General features: G+C 35.7%; 3 protein-coding genes across 3 annotated transcripts; 2 read left to right on the forward strand and 1 right to left on the reverse strand.

The window, feature by feature from the left end:
* Window positions 1-2,271: 2,271 nt before the first annotated feature.
* Window positions 2,272-4,119, forward strand: RO3G_00266 (uncharacterized protein; the record flags this gene model as incomplete). The annotated part of the gene is made up of 3 exons (XM_067654857.1): window positions 2,272-2,534; window positions 2,589-3,851; window positions 3,900-4,119. The coding sequence occupies 3 exons, from the start codon at window positions 2,272-2,274 to the stop codon at window positions 4,117-4,119; spliced, it is 1,746 nt and encodes a 581-aa protein (XP_067510958.1).
* A 2,345-nt stretch (window positions 4,120-6,464) lies between these two features.
* On the forward strand, window positions 6,465-9,605 carry RO3G_00267 (uncharacterized protein; the record flags this gene model as incomplete). The annotated part of the gene is made up of 3 exons (XM_067654858.1): window positions 6,465-6,593; window positions 6,726-7,311; window positions 7,369-9,605. 3 exons carry the CDS (start codon window positions 6,465-6,467, stop codon window positions 9,603-9,605), a joined length of 2,952 nt encoding a protein of 983 aa, XP_067510959.1.
* A 444-nt stretch (window positions 9,606-10,049) lies between these two features.
* RO3G_00268 (uncharacterized protein) lies at window positions 10,050-10,843 on the reverse strand (the record flags this gene model as incomplete). Its single annotated transcript, XM_067654859.1, has 3 exons — window positions 10,050-10,310; window positions 10,427-10,446; window positions 10,798-10,843. 3 exons carry the CDS (start codon window positions 10,841-10,843, stop codon window positions 10,050-10,052), a joined length of 327 nt encoding a protein of 108 aa, XP_067510960.1.
* Between the last annotated feature and the right edge of the window lie 1,352 nt (window positions 10,844-12,195).

Consider the following 12,195-nt stretch of genomic DNA (forward strand, 5'->3'; position numbering starts at 1 on the left):
TCCACAAATTTAGACAACGTGAAGTGTCCAACGCGAGAATGCCCGAAAATTGAATGGTTGCTAAGCAGTTGTCGTTACACACAAGACGCAGCAATCAACTCACATGCAACTTTCTTTTTTTGGGTACTTTAGCGAGCATCTGAATACGTGGCGTTTGCTGAGGATATAAAAGGTAAGGTACACAAAGCCACATCAAGGTATTCTGAAACCTATCTTTAATCAATCTTATCTTGTAAACTATGTCTATTTTCCCTTCCTTTTTTATTGGAGCCACCTTTAGGGATTTCAATAAGAAATAAATAAATAAAAAAAAAAGACAGTGATTTCCTTAAACCTGATCACTGCCTCCCTCTTTTTAAAGGGTTTTGAACGTTTGATTCACTTTATGATAGTAAGCTCTATTCTTTATCAGGTTTAATTGTATTTTTGTAGTCTTGTTTGTATATTATTTGCTTTGAAATTTTAGATGAACACTGATTATTAAAAGAGGATGTTATTTTAGACTATTTCAATATCATTTATTTGTATACAATCCATTCTATGGCACTGTTGAAATGACTGATTTATTTTGGGTTCAAATTGATTACATAATTTTTAACCTAATTAAGCCCGTGAATTTTAATTTATAATCATTCATAAAGAACACAAGCTTCATCTCTTTGTGTTTAATAACATGTAAGCATCAGATAACACAATGCATAAAGAATGCTGTCGAACCATCTTACTGTACTCCTTTGTACATATTAAGGGATAGTTTTTGGCGAAAAAATAAGTCTTAAACTCCTGTAACACAAAAAATGAATGATGATGACAATCCGTACAAGATGTATAATAAACACACTATTCCCAAATCCATATTCTAACAAATATCTTTATGTGAACAGACAATCAAAGATTGCTTTCTTTCTAATAAAAAGTCACAAGCTACAAGTTTTTATAAACATGAGAATGGAGCATGTCATCTTATTTGAAGTCAATACCTCATCCTATCCCTCGAAAACAATAAAAATTCTGCATAAAAATTTCAAGCCAATGCCAAACACAACATACGCCTTAACCAGCTTGTGTCACATCAAGGGTGTAAACTGATGTTGTAATACGAAAATGGTTGAGTGATGTGATCCCTTTGGGCCCTGAATGTAACAAACATCTAAAAAAGAAGTTGACTATTAGCAAATAGCATCCTTATTTGTCATACAATTGTAGTTTTCAAGAATCAAAAGATATGTTTTCGTGTATCATCCAAACATTGAAAATGCTGTATTCGGTCTATGTGTCCGCTGGTCGTTTTCTCAGTGATCCATAAATCATTTTGATCGCATGTTTTATATCGATGAATATCATCTTTTAATGTAGATAATCAATACAGTCTATTATCCTTGGTGCCTTTTTTTTCAAAAAAAAAAAAAAAAATAAATAGGTCAAATGTGATTATGTTTTAAATTTCTTTGATTCATTTCAAACAACGCTATTGATTTAGATACAAGATTGCCTGTTTTATAAAATAGACTTTGTTGACTGGTTCTATTTACTTGTAGAACTTGTTCAAACATGTTTTGATTTGTCTTTACACATCTTTCTATTACATGAACTTGTGTTTGTGTAACTTGTTACATTGTCTATACTTTCTTTTTTTTTTGTTTACTTTCTGTTAATGTCCATTGGTGATGGTTTTACATGTACAGATATTAAATTGCACATTAGAACTCTTCATTCATTGGCTAAGCGTATATTGAAATCTTTTTTTATCAATGTTTGAATCTATAACTCCGCTTTATAACTAATTTTTGAATCTAATAATAAACCATAAAGCAATCCTTTCTTTTTTTTTTAATATATTAAACAGTAAATGAAATTATTATTAAAAAAGGGATTGAAATAATAATAATAAAAAAAAGATACTTTAATGATCTTTTGGAAAAAAAAAAAAGAGGGTGTCTGAAAAATCTTTTTTTTTTTTTTGACATCAGCAAAACAAGCCCCGGTTTCGAACTTTTTTTTTTTTTCTATTTTTTCTAATTTCTTTTCCCTTTTTTCCCCCCCTCTTTTTTTTGTTTTGGACGTTTATTTTGTCAAGAGGTCCATTTATAACTGATTATTTAGTTGCTATAGTCTTCAAGTTAAATTCACGAGCAAATCAAGACTCACTGCCATCTCCGAATAGGTATGTAACATTTTATAGCCTGTGTTGCGTTCCACATTTGTAAAATATTTTTTTTTTTGACATTTTTTTTTGGTCTTTGTGTTTTCCTCTTGTTTGCCATCTTAGTCATGTCATCACAACCAAATACACCTCAACCAACTGCCACTCCACCACTACCACCTACAGGTCAGGAGATTGTTTCTGATACAGCTGATAATCACTACCCTCCTTCCCCACAACTACCCCTGGAAACTCAAAAATACGATGTGGTTACACCAACACAACCACCACTACTAAGAAGAAGCCGTAAAGAGTCTTACACTGATCAATGTCCTTCGTTTGGCCCTGTTGTCTATTTACAGAATATATTTTCTTTAGATAGACAGTCTTGGTAAACATAATTTAACTACAATCAATCTGTATGTCACTAAACTCGTATGATTAGCATTGATGTTCGTCTTTATACTAAAGTCGATCGTGGCTTTTTCTTAGCAGATAACGATTGGACTTGTTATCGTCGTAATTACTTTCAAGTAAGTGGCTCATTTTCTTTGGATGGTATCGGCGTATTGTATGAAGGACAAGAATATCCTTGTTATGCAAAGACTATCAGTGGACAACTAGAAGAAATTGACTGTTTCATGTTGGGCGTCAATGCTAGATTATCTGATTGTGATAAGACTGTTCAACTCATTCAACATACACCCAAACGTGATAAAGGTCCACAGACAACGCCTTTGCCTAAACCTATTCGTCCTGGAGGAAACCTTGGGTTCAGCGCTGTAGGCTCTGGACAGACCATTGTGACCTTTGAACGTTTGCAGTTCAAGACGGCTACGGCTAACAATGGCAAAAGACGTGCTGCCCAACAATATTATGTGGTTGTGATGGAATTGATAGCGAAACTCAAAAGTGGTAACATAGTGACCGTTGCGACTACCTCTTCCTCTCCTTTAGTCGTTCGTGGTAGAAGTCCTGGTCATTATGCTGAAACAGATGGCACGACCCCTAGGCTACCACGTGTGATAAATACAGCCAATAACATGCATCACTTGTCCACTTCGGGTCCTACTACTCCCAACAGTGGAATTCCTTATGGTCGACCTCAAGGAACAAATAACAATAATACGTATGCTGGTCATAACAATCCGGAAATGTTCCAACCTGATGAATACATTCCATACGAGTATCCCAATTATCCCAATTATGGACACATGGCTCCACCTACGATTTCTGCAGCTACACCAACCGCACCTACTACGCCCATGTCCCATCCTCACTCATACCCTGGAACACCTCATCTTCCTATCGCGCCTCCTCAGCCTTCACAACACTACTTCTCTGGACCTCATGAACGAACTCATTCTGCTGCTTCCACAGAAACATACCCTCATCATCATCATCATCACCATGATTATAATGAAAACGGTAACAGTCACCTTAAAGAAGAATCACATCATCCTTCTCCTTATTATTGGCAAAGAGGTGAAGAAGGTCATCACCCGCCTTCTTCACAAGACAATTGGAATAGGATCAGGATGGCTTCAAATAATAGCACCCATTCAAGTGTAGATCATTCTCAACATGGGTCACCTTATATGAATCACCCTCATCATCCACCCCCACCCCCACCTCCTGTTTCTGCTCAAGATCATCCTTACTATTCTCAGCCTTATGGTCATCACTCATCACCTTATGGTCATCAGAGGTATGAAAATAAAATAAAAAAAAGTCATATCAACTCACTCTTTCACAGCTTACCACCTCCACCTCCACCTTCTTCTATGACTCTAGATAGCTATCCTGGTTATAGTCATCATTATGATTGGCAGTCAAGACCAAAATATAACAATTCAATGTATTCTCATCATTATGAACCAGCAAACAATAGAAGACATGAATATAGTGAAAGACATCCTTCTGAACAACAGCCTAATGTCATGCCATCATTAACTAGAGAAAATATAGCAAAATAACGTTTTTTTTTGATAATAAATAAATTTTTACACATTCCCCCCTCCACTTTGCGAGTAACACAATACCTATCCTTCTTCTTTTCGTTACACTGCATCTTCCCTTTTATGCCGAATCGATGCTTGGATGCAATCGCAGTCAATCAAGCTATTCATTCTTTGTAGCCATAGTGACTATCAAAAGAACCTTCCTCTTATTTGCCATCACATCTGAAATAGGTCTGTCTTGTAAAAAAAAAAGGTGGGTCATCAATAAACATTATTTTGATGACTAAAGAATAAAAAGTGAATATAGCACAAGTGAGACACATGGACACTATTAAAATGGAAAAAAGAAATAATAAAAAGGAATTCTCATCTATTTGAATGGTTCTATGCTATTGAATTGTAAAGTGTACAAGAATACTTTGGAACCATAATGTTTATTTACATTCATGCGATATTTAAAATAGATAGCGCTGATCGATTTCTACCCCCCTTTTTTTTATACTCAAACCTCTTTTGATGACATCTCATCCTTTGCTGTTGATGAAATCAAGAGTAGAGAATACTTGCACATATCATGTAACTTACTGAGCAACACGTATTCTTCTTCTTATCCAATCTGTTTCAACCCTAAAAGATTCTTTTTCCTTTTTTAAATGATGTTTGCATATGAAAAGTCTACAACCTAAATCACTTTTGTTAATCTAGAATTTGGTTCTAAAGTAGCCAGGTACAGGCCCCATAGGATAACAGTACCCAATAGTATAGAATTAGTATAGAATGTGATGTTGTTCGTGTAATGGGTACACTCGTCTAGATTGTTACTGAATAAACCAGCACTTGTGTCATTTTGAGTTTGGCGTGATTATAGAAAAAAAAAAAAAAAAAAAAAAAAAAGTGAGGAAAAGTCAAGAAATATTCTTTTTGAAACAATGCATACTTTATTAATTAAACACACATTCTTTTCCTGGTGAGTAATCGCTCAACAGCATCCATTTCTAGTTCTAAAGGTCATTAAACTCAATTTTTTTTTTTTTGCTATTTTAGTCAAAAGTTTGTGAGTTATGCTTAGCTCTCCACAGATCCCAGAATTACCCTTAAAAGAAATCAAGGGAACCCTATGCATATGAAAATAGGATCATGTTTCTGTTCTACAGGCCATGTTTTATTAAACGTATCTCAAAAAGAATTCTATAATATTTTGATGGAGCAAAGCCCTTTTTTTGTCATACTTTGCAATAATAGAATTCTTTACATACTGAGTCTATATTGAGTATCCTGATTTATACAAAGAGGATTGATTGTATTTATCAAAATCATCTCAAATTGTAATAAAAAGCGTTAGAACCATACTATTGCATTTAAAAATGGCTTTATTGTTGGGACCCTTTCTAAATTATAAATTCAGAGAAATTATGAGGTCATAGTAAAGTAATGAAATTAGAGTACAAGATGTATGTGTGTGTGGGATGAAACTTTTGCGTTCAGTGATTCACTCCATGGAGTGACTGGCATATAATATGTACAAGAGTTATCCCGTGTGGTCCAAGCTTCGTTATGGTTCATGAAAGATGATTCATCATCATTTACTCACTTTTGATTTGTTTCTGGAAAAGAAAAAAAAAATTATTCATTTGCAGCCCCCAAAAATAAGTCAGTAAAACACTAAAACGGGAATAAAGTTGATGTTTTTTCCTGCACAAATAAAACTTGATTATAAAAGTAAAAGCATACAATGTCAAGTTGAATGTCTGCTGTTGTGAGAAGAAGAAAGAAAAAGAGAAAGAGCAAAGACCAATAGTGATCATTCTCTACTCTTGATCACCATCCGTGACATGGTTTTACCCCACAAAATTATTTCTAGGACTTTTTTTTTTTTTTCCCACAATGATACTCCCTCGGACCCACTGCAAGAAATGGGAAGTTGCCTTCGTTCTTTTTATTACCCCGCACTTCAAAAAAAAAAAAAGGAGATAAAATGAAAAGTGAACCTAAAGGATTTTCTTAAATACAAGTCTAAATCTATCTACTGAAGCTCTCCCCTATTTTATTCTCTTCTTTCAACTCGTTTTATTCTCAAGTAAATAAAGACAATTTCTATTAAAAGAAAAAAAAAGAAACAAATCAAAGCCAGTAACTTTTTCACACGATTCGTCCAATAAAAATTGCGTTATTTTGCTTTCAAATCGTGTTCAGTGAAAGCTGTGCCTTAAAAATGAGATCTCTGACTCATGACGAGGGAATTGTACTAAACTGACATTTATTTGTTTGTGTGCATTTTATTTTTAATATAAATACCAAAAAACTCGTTCTTTTTCTTTTTTTTTTCTTTTCGTTATAATACAATTAGTTTATAAAAAAAGATGAAGGATACATTACACCTTGTTAATAATGAAAGTGGCTATGCCGCTAATGTGTTTGCTGATAAAGAAAGTCAAATGGTCAAAGTATGTGATCATCTCGAACAACTTGGTTTCCTTCCTAAAGAATTAGTAAAGAATGAAGTATCTTGGTTTTACAGGTAAAATAAAGTGGAAAAAAAAAGGAGACAGTGAAAGAGGAAAGCTAAGTGTACGTTGTATTAGTAATTTAAATATCGACGACTACTATTTCGCACTTGAAAGTGTGAAAACATCTCTAACCATATCATGGCTTTGTATGGTGCTAAAGTGTTGGCTTATACCAAGAATGAAAACGTACTTGACATTAACTTACAAAAGGAAACTGAAGATGCTGCTGTCTATATCCATTCTTCTGAACCTGGTGTTTCTCAAATCTATGGTCCTCAGCATGAAAAGACGATCGATGAAAAGTTCTTGGACATCTCAACCCCTTCTGAAGCCTACCGTGTCGAGTCTTATCGTTCTAGTTCCAACGGTGGCGGTTTGACCTCTCAAATTCGTAGTTACTTTGTAACAAAATGTGAATTTGAAAACGCGACTCCCTCACCTGAACAAGAGACAGATATCAAACAAGTGGGCGATAAAAACTTTTTAAAGAAAGCTACCGAACATACCCTCAAAGTTTATGAAGAAGTCATGCAAAGTGTTCTTCAACGTACAGGTCCTGTCATTGAAATGTATCAAGTCAAGGGTTCTCGTGAACGTCGATTGATTATTGGTTATCGTCAAAGAAGCACAAAGGGATTCTTTTCTGCCATTTCTGATTTGTACCACTATTATGATTTATACTCCACTCGTAAATATGTTGGTAAGTGTCAATAGAAAATGAAAAAGAAAAAATGGGGTTACTAAGGAATCATTCTAGAACAATTTTCTAATGGCGTGACAATCATCGGTCTCTACTTGCACCCTGTACCTAATACCAAATCAGCCCCTATTGAACACACTATCTATCAAGTCATGAAGGAAGCTTCTCTCTTATACTGTCTTCCCAAGACTCCCCTTCAACAATACTTTCAAACAAACAAGCTTTCTGTTCAAGAAATGGTCTATGGTTACGTTGGTTGGATCTTTGCTCAACACTTTTTAAATCGTTTGGGTAAAGAATACCTGAGTTTGACCTCCATCCTGGATCGCTCCAACCCTGTCCACGAAGAAGTCCTTTCCAAATTAAAGAAGCGTTTACGTCAAGATACCTTTACTCGTGAATACATTTTGGACATCATGAAGAGATACCCTGAATTGATCAAGGTCTTGTATGCTAACTTTGCTACCACACACTATGTCAACCAGCGTGAGGCCACACTTGAACCTACCATCTCCTATCAACGTTTGACCAACATCGAAATGCTTTCTGTTGAAGACATTAGCAAAAAGATCAAGTCCATGACTTCCAATGCTCACGAACAACTCGTCTTTGAATCCTTCTTGACCTTCAACCGTCATGTCCTCAAGACCAACTTTTATCAATCCACCAAGGTTGCTCTCTCTTTCCGTATGGATCCCAGCTTCTTGCCCGACATTGAATATCCTACCCCTCTTTACGGTATGTTCCTCGTCGTAGGTTCCGAATTCCGTGGTTTCCATCTTCGTTTCGGCGACGTTGCTCGTGGTGGTATTCGTATCATTCGCTCAAGAAACAGAGAAGCTTATTCGATTAACTTGCGTACCTTGTTTGATGAAAACTACAACTTGGCTGCTACCCAACAACGCAAGAACAAGGATATTCCTGAAGGTGGTTCTAAGGGTACCATTCTCTTGGATATCGATCAACAAGATAAGCCTTTGGTCGCCTTTGAAAAGTATGTGGATTCCATCTTGGACTTGTTGATTGATGGGGAAACGATCGGCATCAAGGACAAGTTGGTTGACTTGACCAAGAAGCCTGAAATCTTATTCTTTGGTCCTGATGAAGGTACTGCTGAATACATGGACTGGGCCTCTCAACACGCTCGCAGACGTGGCGCCAGCTTCTGGAAGGCCTTCACAACCGGTAAATCACAATCTCTTGGTGGTATCCCTCACGATCTCTATGGTATGACAACTCGCTCTGTTCATCAATATGTCCTCGGTATCTACCGTACCTTTGGTTTGGAAGAAGAGGCCTGTACAAAGCTTCAGACCGGTGGCCCTGATGGTGACTTGGGTTCGAATGAAATCAAAATCTCCAAGGACAAGACGATCGCTATCGTCGATGGCTCTGGTGTTCTTTACGACAGTGAAGGTATCAACCGTGATGAACTCAGTCGTCTTGCCAATCATCGTTTGATGATCAGCAATTTTGATGCTAGCAAGTTATCCAAGTCTGGTTTCCGTGTTCTTGTAGATGAAGAAAACGTAACTTTGCCCGATGGTACGCTTGTCGAAAACGGTCTTTTCTTCAGAAACACTTTCCACACCAACCCTCTTGCACAAGCCACTGTCTTTGTCCCTTGTGGTGGTCGTCCTGAATCTGTCGGTCTTGATAACGTGCAGGCTTTGATGGCCAACGATGGTGGTGCTCCTCTTTTCAAATACATTGTTGAAGGCGCCAACTTGTTCTTCACCCAAGAAGCTCGTCTTCGTCTTGAAAAGGCCGGTATTGTTATCTTCAAGGATGCCTCTGCCAATAAAGGTGGTGTGACCTCTTCCTCACTTGAAGTCTTGGCTGCCTTGGCCTTCAAGGATGATGAATTTGGAGAGCTGATGTGTGTCAAGAACGGCGTTGTACCCGAATTTTATGAGGCATATGTCAAGGAAGTACAAAAGATCATTGAACACAATGCTGCTATTGAATTCGAAGCTCTCTGGCGTGAACACAAACGTACCAAGACACCTATCTCGGTCCTTTCTGATGAACTCTCCAATGCTATCGTTCAACTTCAAGAACAATTACAAAGCTCTGGTCTTTGGGATAACGTTTCTCTTCGTACCACCGTCTTGGAGCGCGCCTTCCCCAAGTTACTTTTGGAGAAATTGGGTCTTGAGACCTTGCTTGAACGTGTACCCGAAAGCTATGTCAAGGCCATCTTTGGTGCTTACTTGGCTTCTCAATTTGTTTACAAATATGGTCCTCATCCTGATAACTTTGCTTTCTTTGAATTCATGCGCGAAAACTTTTAAAAAATTACATTTCTCTTTATTTAAATTCATTGATACAAACATCAACTTCATTTCTTATATTTTCCCAATTCATCATATTCTACAATAAAAAGATTTTTGTTTTTAGAGCCAAAAAAGATATTTTTTACTTGTTCACACATCTAAATGAGTCTTCGCGATTAAAAGTAAACTCAATTTCAATTCTGTTTCTCGTTAAACCTTCAGTCACTCTAAATCTTGTTTTAGCATTTCAGACATGTCTATCGAATCTTGTTCTATTGATTCCTTTGCTTCTTCAGGCTGCATTTATATGCTTATCTAGTTATACATTTCCTCTCCTTCTTTTTACCTTTTTTATTGCATTTTCTAATTTTGATGTCTGACTTTGAGGTGTTTGTTCTGAATCACCTTCTACCATATCTTGGGTTGCGAAGCCAATGTCAGACAAGAATGTGCATTTTGATATTATTGATTGTCTTGCTCTGTTATTAGTCTTTTGTTGCTCGCGTATTCTTTACTGATTTCAACAAATCTATCCTCTATTGAGTTTATATCATCTTCATATTTTTCATCTTGTTCTAGCTTGGGTGTGGGCGATTGACCCAATTTTGATTTGTTTGATTCATCTTGTTTACATGAAGCTTCTCCAAGATCCAGTCGCTTCAAATTCAAAACATCTTCAGTTAATTCCGATTGAACCTGCTTTAATCGTCTGTAGTGTAGTACCTGTTTAGTGATATGAATACATGATGAATAGTTTTTTATATATTCTAAGCATTCAACCTCCAGTAATTTAATCTAATAATCAGTATTATTCCTTTGTATAAATTATACTCATTTACTATCACCATGTCTTTTATGGCTGTACATAAACAGTTAATAGCTTGACAGAATTTCTCTATAAAATTGGATAGCGAACGAGATGACTCATGTAAGCTCATTGCATTACAAACTGATCCCCACTCTTGAAAAATCGAATTACAATTTAAAGTATGGTTTATACTAGTGCTGATTTTGAAACGGATAAAGCGATTCAAAAGTCAATTTCAACTAAACTTTCGGGTTCTACTCTTCTTTGTATTGCTCCTCATTTGCAGACCGTGATTGAATATGATCGTATTTTGGCGTTTTGTAAAGGATCCATTGTTGAATTTGATAGGCAAGAGTTTATAAATAAGGTACTGTGATGATATTGATCTCTTTCTTTCTTTACTCCAGTCCCCTTGACACTGATCAAAACCAGTGATTCCGTATTCCATAAAATATGTCGTAACTCTGATGAATCCGAGCGCTTGATTTCATTAGCAAAGTTTAAGCATTGATTGGTTGATGCGTAATTATTTATGTTAAACCCTCTATTCTTTATACATCCTATTTATGACTTTTATAGAAATAATTGGTTTCTCATAAAAATGCATCTATCTATTTAAAGATAGATACTGATTCAATGGCTTTGGTTCACCTCTACGCCTTTTTTTTTTGTAGAGGCTAAAATGTTCAATACGATCGACGAGAGAGCAAAAGGAAAAAAGGAAGTAAAGTATGCAAGTAGTGATCTGTAACCATTCCCAAGCATTATCTTACTAGAACTATGGCGCGAATTCAGTTACAATCCCTTTCCTGTTCTCTCTTCTTGTATCATTTAGTAACAGCTTCATTCTATTAAAAAGAGTTTGAATATTTTAAACAAAGTTGGTCATTTTTAACTTCTTTTTTTTTTTTTTTTTTTTCATTTGCATAAATGGTAAAAAAGTCCCTCCCCATCGTGAAATGGGTTAGGACTGCGAAAAAACCCTCCATCGTCCCGCCCTCCAGCCGAAGCCTTTGGCCAGTTAGGTTGTTTTTATTAAAGAAAACCCTCCCGAAGTCAGGCAAAGAAATGCCTATCATCGCACCTTTCAACTTGCGCCTACGAGTGTTCAGATAGTTCTTTGAATGAAGAAAAAAAAATGGAAACAGTGAATAAGAGCTTTTTTTATACTTTTTTTTTTTCAGGAGAATTTCTGACTGCTTCTTTTCAAATCATATTTTATTGGTCAATCATTATTACAATATAGACTTGTGATTATTCCTAACAACTACAGGCTATCCTCTTATACATAAACAAAAGGGACTGCCTATTAAAAAAATTATTGATAATGCCATAATTGGTAAGGTTATAATATATAAAATAACTTGGGGGGAGAGGCAGGTTCTTTAAAGCAAAGTTTAAAACAATACAGGAATCCAGTACATGACTTGCAAAGTCTAAAATAATGGAGGCGCTACATGTAATCATGTTATATAGTGCTTTTCTTAATTTGTTTATTCATATTTAGTTAATTAAATCCGTGGTAATGGTAGAACAACCATATTCAGCAAGGACACTGAAGCAGATTCTTAATCTATTATATATGTATACTTAGAGTACAGCAATTTAAACTACTTTTATTTTAAGCTCCTTAGATTTTACTGCGTTCATTAATCTAGTGGCGAACTCTCAGGATTTGAGGTTGTCTTTACTATTTTGTCACTTTTAGGCCAATAAACGTTCAGACCAAAATGGTACAGATTGACATACACACTATACGTAGAAAAAAGAAAAAAAAAAGAATGCATCTACATAGTTTTT

The sequence above is a fragment of the Rhizopus delemar genome, genomic scaffold, assembly GCF_000149305.1.
Source record: "Rhizopus delemar RA 99-880 supercont3.1 genomic scaffold, whole genome shotgun sequence".
In the NCBI taxonomy this organism is placed as follows: Eukaryota; Fungi; Mucoromycota; class Mucoromycetes; order Mucorales; family Rhizopodaceae; genus Rhizopus; species Rhizopus delemar.